A 16,572-nucleotide genomic window follows, 5' to 3' on the forward strand; every position below is an offset into this window, starting at 1 on the left:
AATAAGATTATTTTAAAAAATATATTATTAGAGTTCTAATATCAAATTTTAAAAATTTTAGTCTTGTATTTTTATTTTCTAAAGATTAATTTTAATATTTGACTACTAAACACAATATTAAATCCGAAAATCTCAGTCTCAATTTCAGGTTTTGGAAACAAACCCTAACAAAGAAAAATACGAATTTCTCTTTTTAGGTAAAATTGTATATAGAAAATTTGGTTAAGGTAATGCATAGTATTGAAAAGGCTGAAAATTAAAGCCACAAGGCCCCAGCTTGTTTGAGTGCAGGAACAAGTTCCCCTGAGATATGAGCCGCCATCACTCTCTCCAATCCACCAAAATACTTACCACCCACGAACACCGCCGGGAACTCCACCACCTTTGCGCCGCCGCCAACAACCGTCCCTGACACCGCTGCGGCCACCATAGCTTCGTGCTCGTCGTCGAATTCGTACAAAGGAGGGTTGACTCCCTGACCCTGCAAGAGCTTCTGCACAACGGGGCACATGCAGCATCCTCTTTTCGCTATGATTATAACCGCTGTATCAGAAACCAGCTTCAGGACACTAGCGGCAGGTTCCGGCACGGCAGCACTGGATCCTGGGTTTCCATCGGCGGCGGGGGCCGTTGGTGGCGGTGGTGGTGAATCATGTTTGCGCATGTTGTTATGGCGGCGGATCGGAAAGTTGAAAAACTGAGAAGACAGAGAGAAAGAGAGGAGTTTGTTGAGAGTTGAGAATGAAAAAAGCGGGAAAAATATGTAATGTTTATTTATATAGAAGAAAGGCATCAAGTGGTAAAGCATATGCACATGATTATCAGAGTATTACGCAATTAGGTACGTAATATATAAGAGCAAGTGCGGTGACATTAATGAATGATTTCAATTGGATCACTTATTTTTCTATCTTGAAAATGGTTTCACTTGGATTTTCTTTACACTCAAATTTAGTACTAAACAACTTTGAGGATAACATATATTAAATTATTAATAATTATTTAGCACGGTATATCCAAATTAAACATTAGGTTTAATACATGATTTCTAGAATTCCAACGTTTTTTTAGTCAGTCCATACTCGAAATCAGATTGAGGTATAATTTGCGGAGACCACTTTAATAAAGACACTAAAAATGTCTTTTTTTAAAGATGTTTACACATGTCATGTTATTATTGGACATTATTATTGAACCGGTTAATAAAAATAAATCAGAACAAAATCGTTTTTTTTTTTTTGTGACTCGAACAAAATCGGTTTATTATAGCAACAATAATAAACCAAATTGTCTGCATTATAATTATTATAATAAATCGAATTATACCATTTAAACCGAATATCTTTAAATTTTTTGATAAAAAGACAATTATATTCCTGATCTTTTGTTTTTCGAACATTTAAATTTCTAAAAATTTAAAAATACAATTAAATCCCTAAAAAAATTTGGTTTATTGTTATTGTTATAAAAAAATCGATTTTATTCTAATTTATTAAGAAATTTAAAAATAGCCGATTCATTAATACGTCCAATAATAATTTAACACGTAAATGTCTTTACAAAAAGACGTTTTACGCATCTTTATGGGAGCATCCCATAATTTGCACACGTTTACCTGCAGGAGGAAACCAAGAAGTAAGTCAAAAGAATAACAAAATTTCTAAACCGAAAAGTAAATTATTTTGGAAACAAAATAAGAAGTTATAATCTAATCGGGTCTAAATTTGCTGCTAATTATGCTGCACAACGTGTGAATGCCCCAAGCTTGGTAAGGTATATCTTCCGGAGAAGCTCAATGACCCTAATCTTTACTCTTTGCATGTGAGAAACATCAGTCAAATTATTGTGCCACGTTATTACACCGAAATTACACCCATTTTTCTTCGTTCTTTCTATATATATTGTTTTGCACGTTGATTCAACTATTCATCAAGCTCACTTCTTTTTTAGATTTCCAAAAATACCTAATGCTAGCACAATAGATACTATATTATCGTATTTGGACTCATTTGTAACACTATAGGGCCTGGCATAAGAATGTTTTATCCGATAAAGGCTAATCACATCTTCTTTAATAGTCCTTAATCACTCTAGTTTTGAACCAGAAAATTGAGTTAGTACTAAAAACAGATCTTGAAATAGTAAATTTGGTCTACTAATAGATGATGATAATTAAATGAGAATACATATTAAAATATAAATTACCCATTGAAAATAAATTAAGCAATATATATATCTATACACAATACATATATAATTTTCTGGTATGTACATAGCATTTCTAAAAATACGGTATATGACAAACTTCAACCAAACACATTCGGCTCATAACAATCTTTAAAAAATCATCGCGAGAAAAGAGGAAAAACACACTGATGCTTACAGCGTACGAGAATTTTACAGTAGTAATAACAACAATTAAATAATTAAAATAAAAATGGGAAAGAATAATTTAATGAATTTTATGATCCACAAAAAATTGTATAATTAGATGACTGACTAAATGCAAAGGTGGTTCACAATTTGTTTAGTAGTGTAGTACGTATCCGGACACAGTAGAGAACCGCAAATATACTTCAACTGATTACTCAGCACTAGTTTCATATTTTTGTTGTATGCACTAGGTGTCATTTTGAAATCATCACTCGGATGCATCTCATAAACCACCAAGTTTGGAATTTATATAGCTGGAATTAAATTTGAACAATGACGTCAACACAAATATCCTTATCCAGTGGCCTACTTGTGCTTGCATCACATCAATTGATGGTGCACAAAAAGAGTCTCATGCGACCCTTCAACTTGTTTTGCGACCTCATCGTAGTTACCGTTTAACACAAATTGATCGTGACATAAAAGTCCAAATCCAAATGAATGCTATTCGATCATGCAGTGCGTCATGTTTTCATGCTGTCATAACACAAGCACAACTTTCTAATAATCACATAAAACTGTGGGTCTAACAAGATTTGCAGGAGTGAAACTAGGAAAGTAGTGACTCACGTGGTCAAAATGTTTTCATAGTTGTTTATAGGGGGACATGCTCTCAAATCATACAAGTACAAAGAAACAAGAAAGCACCAAAAGTATATGAATCTAAGTCAAAGTGCTTGCATGTTGCGTTTCATCAAAGGTACATTAACATGATATAGGTTAGAGTAAACAAAGATTAATACAAGAATCCGGTCACAGGATAATGGCCAAATTCAGGTACATGTCTATAAACGTTTATTTTGGTACCCAAAATCCTAAATTATTATGCCAAAGACATTGCACTTTTGCTACATTTATCCCAGTGATCATCGCTAACATGCATTGTGCTTTCTTCTAACTTTGAAACCAATGCTGCAGTTGACCCTGCACATAATATGAAAGGAAGAAAAATTTAATAACATAAACTACATGCATAAAAACTCTTCTGCCATTTTCAAATTAGTCCCAGTAAAGTTAACCTCAATATATGGTGCACTCACATTGTTATTAACGATCCATGCTTATTGTGATCTAATCAATGGCCTTTTCATAATTGTTACTGAATCCACTAATCATACAAGTCAAATACTGTGTGCTAACAATTCCAGGTAGTGAAGTTGTTTAGCGTTTACCTACAGAATCTATCTTAAGACAAGTGCACTAGAATGACATATCAAATACAGTGTCTCATAGGAAAAAGATTGCTTACTTCTGAAGAGTTACTTCGGAATGTCTTGCACTTACGTGAATGCCCTTCATTGGCAATGTCTTGTAAAAGAAGGCCCAGAATTTAATTGAAAAGTGACTGTAGAGGGGTCAGTCTCTTCACTTGCAACGGGAGCACCCTCAGTTAGTGAAAAACCAAAGACTCTGCAGTTGCTTTTACATGAAGAAACCAGCTCTTGACTTCCTCTCGGCTCTGATCTTGAATCAGGTGAACGTGGACTACCACCCAACTGATCATGCAGATTTAAAAAAGTGAAAGAATTTTTTCCTTCCTGAGCTTTCCCATGGAAAGTTGTCTCATAAGATGGGAAGGAAGCATTCGTTCCACCATCAACTTCAGAAGCATAAGAACCTCGTTGAAGTGCTTTACCACCCTTCACCTGATTAGCTTTGTTGCTATAATCAGAGTTTGAAACTGGATTAAATGCTTGCTGGAACATCAACACGGATGATGGAGATGACAGTTGACCAGATGGAAAGGGTGCATGCAAATGAGAAGAATTGCTATTCATATGCGCAGACCATCCATTTCTGGACCTTAGCATCTGGTAACCATCAAAAGCTCCGAGGCGACCATTTCCATATGGTTGGCTTGGAAGTATTTCTTGACCTTGCAAGACCTTTTGGAATCGGAAAGATTCACCAAAGCCTATGCCATTGCAGGAAGCATCCGAACTCACTTGTGGGATTGTACCATGTCCTGCTGTGGTAAATCCAGGATAGGTTGTACCAGGATAGCACCTTCTTAGTTCCGATAATTGGTGACACTGAGCATTAATACCATTGACAGGATTATTAACACCCAAAATTTCTTGACCTTGCAAGACCTTCTGGAACCTTAGTGATTCCCCAAAGTCTGATGTACTGATCCCATCTGTTAGAAGTAAATAACAACTTAAGTAGCTGAATATTGGACAAGCTAAAAACTAAACCAGATCAAAAGAAAGAAAAAAGATTGATGCATACTGGGAACTGGAAATTCTAGCTGTGCTGAAGGCAATCCAATCTTGCTCCTCTTCAAACCAGCTGTCATCAGGCTACTGGCAGTGGAAGCAGAACCTGATGGCTCAATCTCCCATGGAGAAACCCTGTTATGCCGTGTGGTTTCTAAGTCATCCCACCTTACCTACAATGATAAGAGAACTTATAGCTGCCATCATTTAAATCACTGAAGAAATGATGTCACATCCTTGATGAGTCCTTAAAATCCAGTAAACAAGAAACATGCTCATTTGACAAGAGTATATTAAGCAAAGTAAGAATGATCCAAACAAGTGAACAACATACCAGCAGGCATCTCCATTTTGATCCGGGCCATCTGACAGGATCAACATCATTAATCCCAATAATTAATCCTGTGATTCTGCCAAAAGAAGTCCAAATAAGATTTTCCATTGACAGGGTTATCTAAGTTCATCAAAGCACAGGAACAAACCACAAACAAACCTTCGATCTGCAGCATCTTCGGTTTCAAAACGCATCCTGAACCTCATTCCAACTGAATATGAATAATCAAGGCTCTTCAAGAATTTGTGGACAGGTATGATGAAGTCTGATGAACTAACCCTACAAAGAAACAATTAATTATAGTAGACAATAATCAGATACCAGGCACACCAAGGCAGAAATCTTTAATGTTTAAAGAATAGTATATGGGGCCATTAAGTTAATGAGCTGAGACTGAAGAAAAAGCAGGAATCTTATGTTGCTCGGCTAGATATATCAGAAAATACTGGTTGTGTAATAAGGTTTTGCAGAAGTACCAGAGGGTAAATAACCATGCTATTGGCAAAAGAAAATGAGAGATTTTGAATAATGATTGTATTTGAAACAGGGTAAATAAAAATTATAGTGACAAATTAAAAATTACAAATTGAGTGACATTCAAAAGGAGATCTTCAGGTGAAAAAGCTTAATGTATAAGCAGAAAACTTAGAAAATTGGCTTCACAATTTCTGAGGGATGTAGCCAAGAACTTTACTGTAGCTTGTTTTAGTCTATAGAACCAAATCTCCTATTCAGTTGTTCGTTTACTGTGACGATACGGGAAGATAGTGATCGAATGAATATCTCTCTATTTGATATATAACTAAACATCCTTCTGAATCACATCATATAACTGGAAACTGAAATTTTCCATTTCAACAACTTGGAAAGCAGAAGAGAAAAACCAGAAGAAATACCTTGGGTTATAGTGAACACTGAAGGCACATCTTGAAGACAGAGCATTAATCACTTCCACAGGAGTGCTATGATTCAACTGCTGGTGAGGGAGAACTGAAAATTTACCATCACTTTTCAATTGACCTGCCCTACGAATTCCCAATCTCAGTTCACCATCTGCCCCCCTATCATTAAGTATAAAATGTTGGTTATGTCCTTCTTATAAAGACTAGTTAATATTCAATGTTTGGTATAATTTAGATCTGAATACCTAAGAAACAGGACAGCATCTCCAGACACCAGCTGCTTCTTGTTCACAAATGCACTCCATCCAGTGGTAAGCAAATGCCTTCGTGGCTGCCCTGTTCAGACGAAACAGGAAATACTAATGAAATACACAAACAGCCACATATCCACAATCTCACTGTTTTCCTTAGAAAGAAAAGAGACACCATGACATACCCCTGTAAATATGTCGAAACTTCCATTCCCGGCCATGCAGATCCTTTGCTACAAGCTCTTGTGATGGCCTCTGTTGACTATAATCCTGAAGTAACACTGAGTTATAACTTATATTCATAATTATTCAAACTACAGATCTTACCTAATCCTAGGAAAATTGATGCCAGTTGTTATGATAAATGAAAGAAAACTTCCAAATTCTACAACAGTGTAATTTCAATACATTTACAAAGGCTAGCTTAACATCAGTAGATATAAAAAAAATGCGAAAAGTAGAATCAAGGAAACACTTGATCAAGGTCAGTTTGAAGTGAATGTATCCTCATTATAATTACCAGCGGAGGAAAGCAATCTTCAGCTGCACGACGGGGAACTGAGAATCCACCATGAGTGCTGGTATCAGAAGCTGTCAGAGTCTTGCAAAACATGTGGGGTGTTGTTGCCTTCATCACAGCATCCGTGTCCTCCTCTTCACCATCAGCCTCAATATCCCCTTCCTGAAATTTTTGCTGTACTTCATATAAACAACAGCCAAGTTCATGCAAAATCAAAGTTTAAGAAGGGAACTCAATTTAGTACCAAAGCATAGCTCTCTTTTCTTTTAACTTTGTAACAATAGAATGTGTTTTATAGTTCCCTTGTTCAGTTCAGTTGTAAGGGTCTGTTAATGTGTTTAAATGACTACTAATACCATTGAAAGAGACACAGAACAAAAATTATAGCTATGTTGTGTACTTTTGACACCTTTGGATTTCAAAGACTAGACAATTGAGCTTTACCTCAACTAAGCAAATTCATAAGAATTACAATTATCACAATCTTGTCAATTTTACTTAGCCCCTTAGACTTAGGTACGGTATCGCTTTCCCTAAAAAGGAGCTGAACAAAGGTGAAAAACCATGAATGAGCCTCACCTCATTTTCAGGAACAAGCAAAACCTGGCAATACACTTCATCACTCCCTTCCTCTGCCTGCACACAAGAATCACAACGCACAAACATCACATTACACGTAAGAATTTCCAAATAAGACGAACCTAAAGCTCTCTATTCTACATGACTCGCCCTAAGCAGTAAGAAGCAGAGGAAATGAAAAAGTATAATTTTGTGATACATCATCAAGCAAGCAAAACCCAGATAAGATAAACAGAAAAATAAATCAACTTTACAACAAAATAAAAGAACAGAGAGCAGAAGAAGATAGTACTCACATGGAGCTTAACATCGAGAACGCGACAGAACACATGGGGTGGGATGCTGTTATTGTTGTTAGAGAGAGGAAAATCGTGAAGTTGCTGCTCAGAGTGTCCCTGTGGGAAGTACACAACAAGAGTTCCCTTCTTCGGCAACGAGATCATTGAACCTGCACACGCGTGCCACAGCTCCAAACACACGGAATTAGAAGAAGAACCAGGAACAACAGGAGCTGAAGCTGAAACAGAAGCAGTGCTTGTTCCCGAGTGCGAGGAGGAAGAAGATGGAGAAGCAGCGTAGGAACCATACGACGGCGTTTCATCGTCCTCCGTGGTGTTCAGATCAATCAAACCCGCCATGAGAATTAAAATTTAAAAGAAGAAAGAAAAGAACTTGTGAACAATGCTAATGGAGTAGCAAAAGGTACCAACTTGGAGTTGAAGACTTGGCGTGGAGAAGAAGAGGGAATGGGGAATGGAGAGAGGGATTTGAAAGAGAAGAAGGGTTTCATTTCATTTCATGTTCTCATGATGGGTACTGCATTTTTTCAGAGAGCTAACTTTGGCATTTGCTAAAAAGAAGCTGACCCAATACTCCCAAAAAGAAAGAAAGAAAGAGACCCTCTTTCTCTCTCTCTCTGATGAATTTCCTTTTCTTTCTTTCTTTTTTGGGTTCTTTCTTCCTTTTACTTTTGTTTCCTGGCTTTGAATGAATGAGTGAAATGGGGTCTCTCTCTCTCTCTCTCTTGGGTACCATCAAATCATGCTTTCATTCCCATTTATCTCATCAAAATCCTTTTTTTTTTCATTATTTTATTTACTCTCTTTTAATATATTTTGTTTTTGTTAAATGTTTTATTTTGTTGGTTTGCAGGGTGAAGCAGCAGGAGGAGCAGTGGTTGCAGCTGCTGCAATGCTGAGACTGTTGGGTGTGATGTGTGGCAGAGAGAGACAGAGAGAGAGAGAAAGAAAGAAACAAGCAAGAACAATGACTGTACTGTAGACTGTAGTAGTAGTAGTGGCTCATGCATTTTATGAGAGCCTTTTATTCAATTTTCATTGGTGAAAGGGCCAATTACAAAATTAAATAAATAAAAAGAATGTACGGGCTTCTCCCTGTATTTCCGGGGGGGATGTCTATTCTGTCCCCTTCTATTTCACCAAATCTCACTCTTATCCCTTCTTCTTTCTTCTTCTTACTGCTTAGTAAAATCAATGCACTACTTTAGATTACCACTTATTAGCTCTGGTTTTCGATTTGGTTCTCCCTCATATCATTATGCTTCTTGCCAATGGCCTTTGATTGTGAATAGATTTCCCATCATTTTTAGCACAGGAGACTAGGAGAGTGTTTGTTTTACAGTATTTGGAGGCAAAAGATAGAAAACAAAATTTATTCACTAAAATTAGTTAATACACATATATTTTATTCTAATAAATAATTTTAATGTATATTTAATATAATTAAAAATAAAAATATTTTTTATTTTTTGTTAGTTTGAGTAAAAACATTACAAAAATATTTTATGCACGCCAATATAATATCTGACATTATTTTAGAATTTTAATATAATTGTTTTTGATAAAGTAAAATCTGATTATACGTGCATTGCATCTAATTATACATCTGAGTTCATCTTTAAAATAGTTTTTGAGAATAATTGTATATATAATTTTAAATAGTTTTCAAAATTTTAATTACATTAACTAAGTTTTAAAGATCGACACTGTGAATCCATCATCTAAAGAATTAAGGGACTAACATAATGTATTTTTATCATTTTCAACAATGTAATTAATACAATTGAGATCTTAAATACTTTCTTAATGTAACTAATTTCAAGAACTATTTTAAATTTTAAACCTATATAATATTATTATAATTGCATAATAATAACAAAATCATGAACATATATCTATACAGAAACGTAATGCAAGCATAATGATGATATTGTTCTAGAAAATCTAAGTTGAAGCTGAATAATTTTAAGGCACTCCATTACCACTTCTATGAGAGACAAGTGCAAGATAAGTGAGCTTGGATGTGGAAAGTTGCATGCTGTTTTTGGGAAATTCATCCTTCATTTTGGAATTTCTGCCTACCCAAGTTTTGACTTTTCCTTTAGGGTCCTAACCATTATTATTAGCTAGTTTCTTAGAACGAAAGTAACGGCTAATCCTGGTCCCTGTGCCTAACCAATTAGAGAACTATGGCAAAATGATGATCAACATATCTTTATGCTTTTCATAGTTTAGACCGTCATTTTTATATATATAGACCTAACCATTTCAAATGTGGAGCAGCTATTCCATATCAGTTCTTTTTAGGCCAACCTTTTTACAATTTTCGAAAATAAAAAATTCATATATAAAATTTTTCTTTAAATATTTTTTATTAAATAAAGACTATTGTATTTTTTACTAAACAAATATTAACATTTTATTTTGTCATACATTATATGAAAAAGAATAATTAATTTAATCATTTGTTGAAATTAAAAAAGCATTTAAAATATATAATCTGTCATTCTATTTATCATTTCTAATAACGGATTACTTTTTAAAAAGAGTTGCATTCTCAATTTTGCTAATACTCACACACACACAGACTAATTAATAAACAAGATTACAAGAGTATTTATCACTTAATCAATTATATGTTAATTTTGTTGCCTTTAATTAGGTGTCCATGCCTAGCTACCTCTTTAGCTTGTGCCTCCCTACTAGGGGTGCACATGGGCCGGGTGAAGCCGAGTTTGATGTGACCCAGACCCGGCCCGAAATATACACCGGGTCTATTTATTAGACCCGAACCCGGCCCTAGACCCGATGAAACCAATACACTTTCGGGTCACAATTATACCGGGTGAAAACCGGGTAAAAGCCGGGCCGTTAACATTACATTACGTTGATACCTTCTTGTAAGCTAGCATGTAAAAAAATCCAAATTTCCAAGACTCCAACCATTATTTAACATGGTAAAATTCACTTAGAAAAATATAACAAGAACCAACCATTCTTCAAAATTAAAGCATAACCACAATCAATACTAAAGTATAACCACAATCAATACTAATATTGTCTAATAATACCAAATATTTAAATCAATACAAATAACACAATATTATGCATTAGTCTAAAGTCTTATGCATTCTAAACATAAAACATTAACTTATAGTTTTATAATGACTAATAACACAAAATATTAAGATTTATAATACTTAAATTCCACATAAGAATAGTCATGATCCATCACTAATAACACAAAATATTAATTGTGTATGATGACCGGGTCACCGGGCCGACTTCGGGTGACCCGAGCTATGGCCCGGACCCGACCCAAAATAATGACCGGGTCTATTTTTGAGACCCTTACCCGGCCCTAAACCCGATGAAATCACACCAAATTAGCCCCAAAAGTGTTCGGGACCGGGCCGAGCCTTCGGACCGGGCCGGGTCTGTGCACCCCTACTCCCTACAAAGAAAACTTCTATACTTTCTGATGGGATTATTAATTATTTAATTACCTGCTCTTATACTTTCACACTGTTTAATTAACTAGTATTCTATGAATTTCTCCATTATATGCAGAAAAAGAATTGAAGGTGGTTGTGTTAAATACCACTACAAGAAAAACGTTAAATACTGTCAGATTTATGATTGGATTTAGCGTCAAAAATTAGTAGCGGATTTACCGACAAATTTAACAATAAATTCGTCGAGTAAAAATATTACCGTTAGATTCAATTTTCCAAGATAAATTCGCCAGAAATAATTGGAAGAAAAAAAAAAGAAAAAAAATTGACATGCCAAAAATAACTATATTTAATGGGTCATATTGTATACTGTATTTTACTATCTGTTATAATGTCATGATCACAAAATAAATCTTTTAGCATATTATTACACGCCTGTAGTTTATATATTGGTTATATATATTGAATTTTGTTAGTTTATGTATGATGTCATTAAAATTTTGAATTTTGTTAGTTTAAAAATTATTAAATTTAAGTTTATTATCGATTAAACTCGTTAGTAACTATTAATTTAATTATTAATAATAAATAATATATTATCGTCAGATTTATTGAGAGAAAAATTTAACGGTAACAAGTTTTAAAAATTTTGCCAATTAAAAGTTTATATCCGACATTAAATTCGTCGATAATTAGCGGTGGACGAAAAAAATCTGCCAGTAAATAATTACTGACAAAGTTTATACAGTCTGATTTATGCTAAATTCAATGATAAACAGATTACCGACAGAACTTTTTAATAAATCCAACAATATTCGATAACTTTCTTCTAGTGTACAAAAGCAAACTAATTTTAGAATAATTTTAGAATAATAAGACTTTACGTTAAAGTTTAAACAACCTACAAAAAGAAAATAAGAGATAACACACCAAGAAAATGATGTAAAGATATATATATTTGGTAAAAATTATAAAACTGTTAAAGTTTTGATAGTTAAAATTGAAATTAATTTTATGAATTCTTAAATAGATGAACATTATTATATAACAAGCTAAGTCATGAAGATGATACTGCTGTATTCTACTTTTCTCCTTGGTGTCGGTAACGTTAACATAATTGATATCTTACTTGTTTACTCCCTTAGGTAGCGTTTGGTGAAAAGACAGAGACGGAAAGACTGAGACTAAGAGACAAGGATTGAAATAAATCTCAGTATTCTATTTGGTGCAAAATAGGAGACAGGAATTGAAACAAGAATGAAACTCTAATTTAATTTGCACAAAGGGTAAAATTAGAATTAATTAATTAAAATGAAAGTATTTTAGGTATAAAACGTTATTAAAGTTTTAGTCTCCATCTCTAAAAATTTCAGTCCCCTGTGTCCCTACTTTTTTGAGGTACTGAAATACTGAAATTTTAGAGACAGAGACAGAAATTTTAGTACCAGTCTCTAAACTAACAAACACGATACTGAGTCTCAGTTTCCCAATCTCTGTCTCAGTACCTCAAAACAAACACTACCTTAAGAATTTGAAACTTCAATGTTATAGCCATATCCACCCTAAACTCGAAATCTACCCTTAATTTGATCACTCAAGTTGTGTCATCACCTAAATTATTGGCAACTCATAACAAATCATTCTAGTAGTATTACTCTTCAGTCTTCACAGACAAAACTTATTATCATATCCGTTTTTTCATGCAATTCATTTTGGCGGCATATATAATTCAAACATATTCATATTCTACTACACTACTTAGCATGGTTTTCTATTTATTTTGAACTACTGATGCACTTGCGCTTGCTTCATTATTTATTAAGGAGTGAATACCCCATCCGCCTCCTGACAATTATCTCGAAAGGACAACGAGGCCCCCAAGAAAAAAAAACATCCAATTCAGCCCTGATAAATTTTTTTTGGGACAGATTAGCCCCTGTGCCAAAAAAAATAACATTGATTTTTTTTGGCACAGGAGCCTCGTTGTCCTTTCGAAGTAATTGTCAGGGGTCGGATTGGGTTTATTTTTTTTGTCAGGGGCCGGGTTGGAGTTTTTTTTTTGTCAGGGGCCTCGTTGTCTTTGGAGGTAATTGTCAGGGGCTGATTTGGATTTTTCTCTTTATTAAGTAATGATCCACGCGTTCTACATACAATTTATTCACGAAATTCAAAATAAAGACATGCTGCTATAGTTATATCTATTATATAATAATGAAAATTAATTAGAATATATATACCTTATAGTTTTATATCTGTAAAAAAAAAAACTTTTTTTTATTATTAAATTCGAACAAAAAATATCATGGTTATAATATAAATATTTTCTACCTAAACTAATGGGTAAAAAACGTAATTAAACCAGCTGAAGAAAAAAATTACGTAGATTCTTTAAAGTTAAAAACGTTATGTGTATCTCTTATAACTACATTTATATATAAATCGAATGAATTATATAATACTGCCGTATATAATAATAATAATAATAATATAAAAATTTACGTGCAATTATCTTTACATGAAGTTAATAATTAATAACTCTAGTCAAATCAAATTATCTAACAATTTTTTACTATTAACTTTATTAACTTTACGTAAATATAATTTATTTACACGCAAGTTTTTACCTATTATAATAATAATAATAATAATAATAATAATAATAATAATAATGTGTTTCTTCGTCACACTGTAACTCACAACCGACAGTCACATGCATGGCTTAAATTAAATAATAATGTGGAAGAGAAGAAACAAACAGAATTGAGAAACACAGTTAGATGTTCACTTTCAGTTCGTTTTCAATGTCCCGGGCTTTATCCTAATAATGCACAAAATTGTTCGGAGCAACACAGCATACACAGTGTACCAAAGTTCTTCCTGAAAAAATCATGCATTATTACTATCCCACCAAATTTTGGATGAAAACATTAATTTATTATTAATCTATATATATCATGCAATAATCAAATAAGACACGCCTGTATTTTCCAGTGTGATAGACTTTACTGAAAATAAAATGAAAAAACAAAAAAACAAAGCAAAACTAGGAATCAAGTTAACAATAAAAGTAGCATCCACATATAAAAATGATGGAGACAGACAAAGAATATGAAAAAGCAAACAAGACAAACACAAAACGACCACAAGTGTGTCAATTCAGACCATTCAAAGCTTAGTAAACATTTGATTTTTAATTACTTTTTATTCCTAAAGTACTCTTAGTATTATTTATCACAAATATGGCCCTACAATCAACTGATAAATTAGCCAAATGACATTTTCAATAATAATAATAATAATAATAATAATAATAATAATATAAAGTATAAGAAGCTAATCTTTAGTTAATTAATATCAATTAATTCTTTATAATTCTTAAAATTTTTTATTTTTGAAAGATTTAGTATTTATTATTTAGAATTTAGATGTTAAGATTAAAAATTTATAATTTAAAATAATAAAATAATTTTAAAAATTGACTGATCGAAAATAAAAATCACTACCTATCTTATATATATATATATATATATATATATATATATATATAGTTTAAATTATTTGTTATTCAGATTTTTATTACATTAATTTAAAAAAATTAAAACAAACATATCTAAATAGATTTAATATTTTTTTAAATTTAATTACATTCAAAAAATAAATTAAATAAAACTAAAATTTAAAATTCTATTTTAACATTTTATTTTAATTTTAAAATTTTTTAATTACTAAAACATCATAATTTAAATACACATCCAAAAAATAAATTAAGTAAAACTAAAATTTAAAATTTTCAAAACAATTTTAAAGATTTTAATTATCAACACCTCCTAAATAAAAACTCTAAAAAAATATCAGATTTCAACGATCTAGATAGCTAATGCCGTAAAATCACAAAGCTGCACATCGTCCGTTGTCTTCCTCCTCCTCCATCGTCGCTTCATCCTCCGTGCCGCTACGTCCTCCTCCGCACCGCTATTCTCCTCCTCTGCGCCGCCGCTGCCCTATTATCCGTGCCGCCTTCCTCTTCGGCACTCATCCTCGTCATCGTTCCTCCGCGTCGCTACTTCCTCCACGCCAGAAATGTATCCCAGGTATTTAGATGTGTCTGTGTTCAAATTCTTTTTACGCATTTTTTGTCATTGTTGCACCTCTTTTTATTCTGTACAAGATCCTTTTTTTCCTTGTGAACAATAATGAAATAAAATAATTTGAAGAGATTCTCATATATTTTATAATGCTAATATGTTTTGGATGTGCAAATTCTAAATTTTAGATGTATTTATGTTGTTCACTCAATTTTGAAATTGTAGTTGATAATATCTACATAATTCTAATTATTAATAATGTATTTATCTAAAAACTAAGAATGTAATTTAATTAAGATATAATTGAAAGACTAACCAAAGACTAAAATTTAAAGGATGAGTAGCATCTTTCTTTTGAATATGAGAATCCCCACCAAAATCGTGCATTATGGATGTTCACGGGTCGAGTTGGTTTGGGTTTTGGGTGAAATTAGAACCGAACTAATTGAATTGTAATTGGTTCAGATTACGTTGTTTAATTATTTTGTGTATGTACCCGAACCAAACCAAACCGACTAAGAAGAACATATTGGTTTGGTTTGAATAATCGGGTACTCGATAAAACATAAATTCATAAAAAAAAAGACAATTTTTATCTTAAAAATTCTGTAAATATAATAAACATGTAAAATCAATAAACAAGTCAATAATATGCTAACAATAACAAAATACCCATAACAATCCACAATTATAGCTAAATACTTAAGTCATTATCATAATCGAAAGTCTAAACATATTAAATCTAAACTAGAGGTATCCAAACAGCAAACACATTAAAATCCAAATATATTAAACACTAAACACATTAAAATTTAAATATACTAAATTCCAAACACATCAAATTCCAAACACATTAAAAACTAAAAACAAAGTTGCAATATAAATAATCCTTCAAAGCCTTCACTCCATAATCCTTCATTTTATCAACCAAGCATGTTCAAAAGAGTTGTTGTGACTTTCAAAAAATTAGCATATAATTAGCCAATGTCAATATATGAAATTGATTAATTGAAGTAATTCAACAAACAAATAATTAGTGAAAAAATATTAACCTCAAATTGCTGTAAACAACATCAACTCCAACGACTTGATTATATATTGTTAAAGATAAAAGCTCTACATTAACAATAATTAAATTATGATTAGAGACTCAACAATAACAACAATTATATAATTTTTTAAAGAAATATAATTTAAAAATAGGACAAATCACTGAAATAAGCCAATGGGAGTTCAAAATTACACAAATCAGCCAAAAGAAAAAATGGTTCATGAATCAACCAGATGCACAATTCTATGTAATTCGAATTAGAGTAATTCGAATCACATTGATTCAAATTACACACATGCACACACCCACTAATTCGAATCAGGGTGATTCGAATTACACACACACGCTGCACTTAGTAATTCGAATTATGTTGTTTTGAATTATACATGGCCAGAGGTGTATAAATATGGTGTGAACGCAAATTGATCTCATTAGAGTGGCAAA

General features: G+C 32.6%; 1 protein-coding gene and 1 pseudogene across 3 annotated transcripts; both read right to left on the bottom strand.

Moving 5' to 3' along the window:
• Window positions 1–256: 256 nt before the first annotated feature.
• On the bottom strand, window positions 257–664 carry LOC107631193 (glutaredoxin-C9 pseudogene; annotated as a pseudogene).
• A 2,427-nt stretch (window positions 665–3,091) lies between these two features.
• LOC107631192 (auxin response factor 3) lies at window positions 3,092–8,536 on the bottom strand. 3 transcript variants are annotated; one of them, XR_015907327.1, is made up of 11 exons: window positions 7,535–8,522; window positions 7,239–7,295; window positions 6,660–6,833; window positions 6,325–6,409; window positions 6,134–6,224; window positions 5,883–6,047; window positions 5,146–5,265; window positions 4,987–5,062; window positions 4,666–4,825; window positions 3,474–4,573; window positions 3,092–3,357 (listed from the first exon to the last, which is right to left on the bottom strand). XR_015907327.1 is itself a non-coding variant. In XM_016334553.3 (11 exons), the coding sequence occupies exons 1-10, from the start codon at window positions 7,874–7,876 to the stop codon at window positions 3,729–3,731; spliced, it is 2,103 nt and encodes a 700-aa protein (XP_016190039.1). In that variant the 5' UTR covers window positions 7,877–8,536; the 3' UTR covers window positions 3,092–3,357; window positions 3,683–3,728. The 3 variants fall into 3 exon arrangements, 2 of the variants coding, with proteins under 2 accessions (XP_016190039.1, XP_016190035.1); XM_016334553.3 differs by having other exon boundaries at window positions 3,683–4,573; window positions 6,660–6,821; window positions 7,535–8,536; XM_016334549.3 differs by having other exon boundaries at window positions 3,683–4,573; window positions 7,535–8,536.
• Between the last annotated feature and the right edge of the window lie 8,036 nt (window positions 8,537–16,572).

The sequence above is a fragment of the Arachis ipaensis genome, chromosome B3 (genome assembly GCF_059453495.1).
Source record: "Arachis ipaensis isolate K30076 ecotype BB chromosome B3, ASM5945349v1, whole genome shotgun sequence".
Taxonomy (NCBI): domain Eukaryota; kingdom Viridiplantae; phylum Streptophyta; class Magnoliopsida; order Fabales; family Fabaceae; genus Arachis; species Arachis ipaensis.

Coding starts and splice junctions, on each gene's coding strand:
- LOC107631192 (XM_016334549.3), bottom strand. CDS start 7,876: ATGGCGGGTTTGATTGATCTGAACACCACGGAGGACGATGAAACGCCG. Junction 6,048..6,133: donor GATGCTGTCCTGTTTCTTAG/GTATTCAGATCT, acceptor ACTTAATGATAG/GGGGGCAGATGGTGAACTGA. Junction 5,266..5,882: donor AGTGTTCACTATAACCCAAG/GTATTTCTTCTG, acceptor GTTTCTTTGTAG/GGTTAGTTCATCAGACTTCA.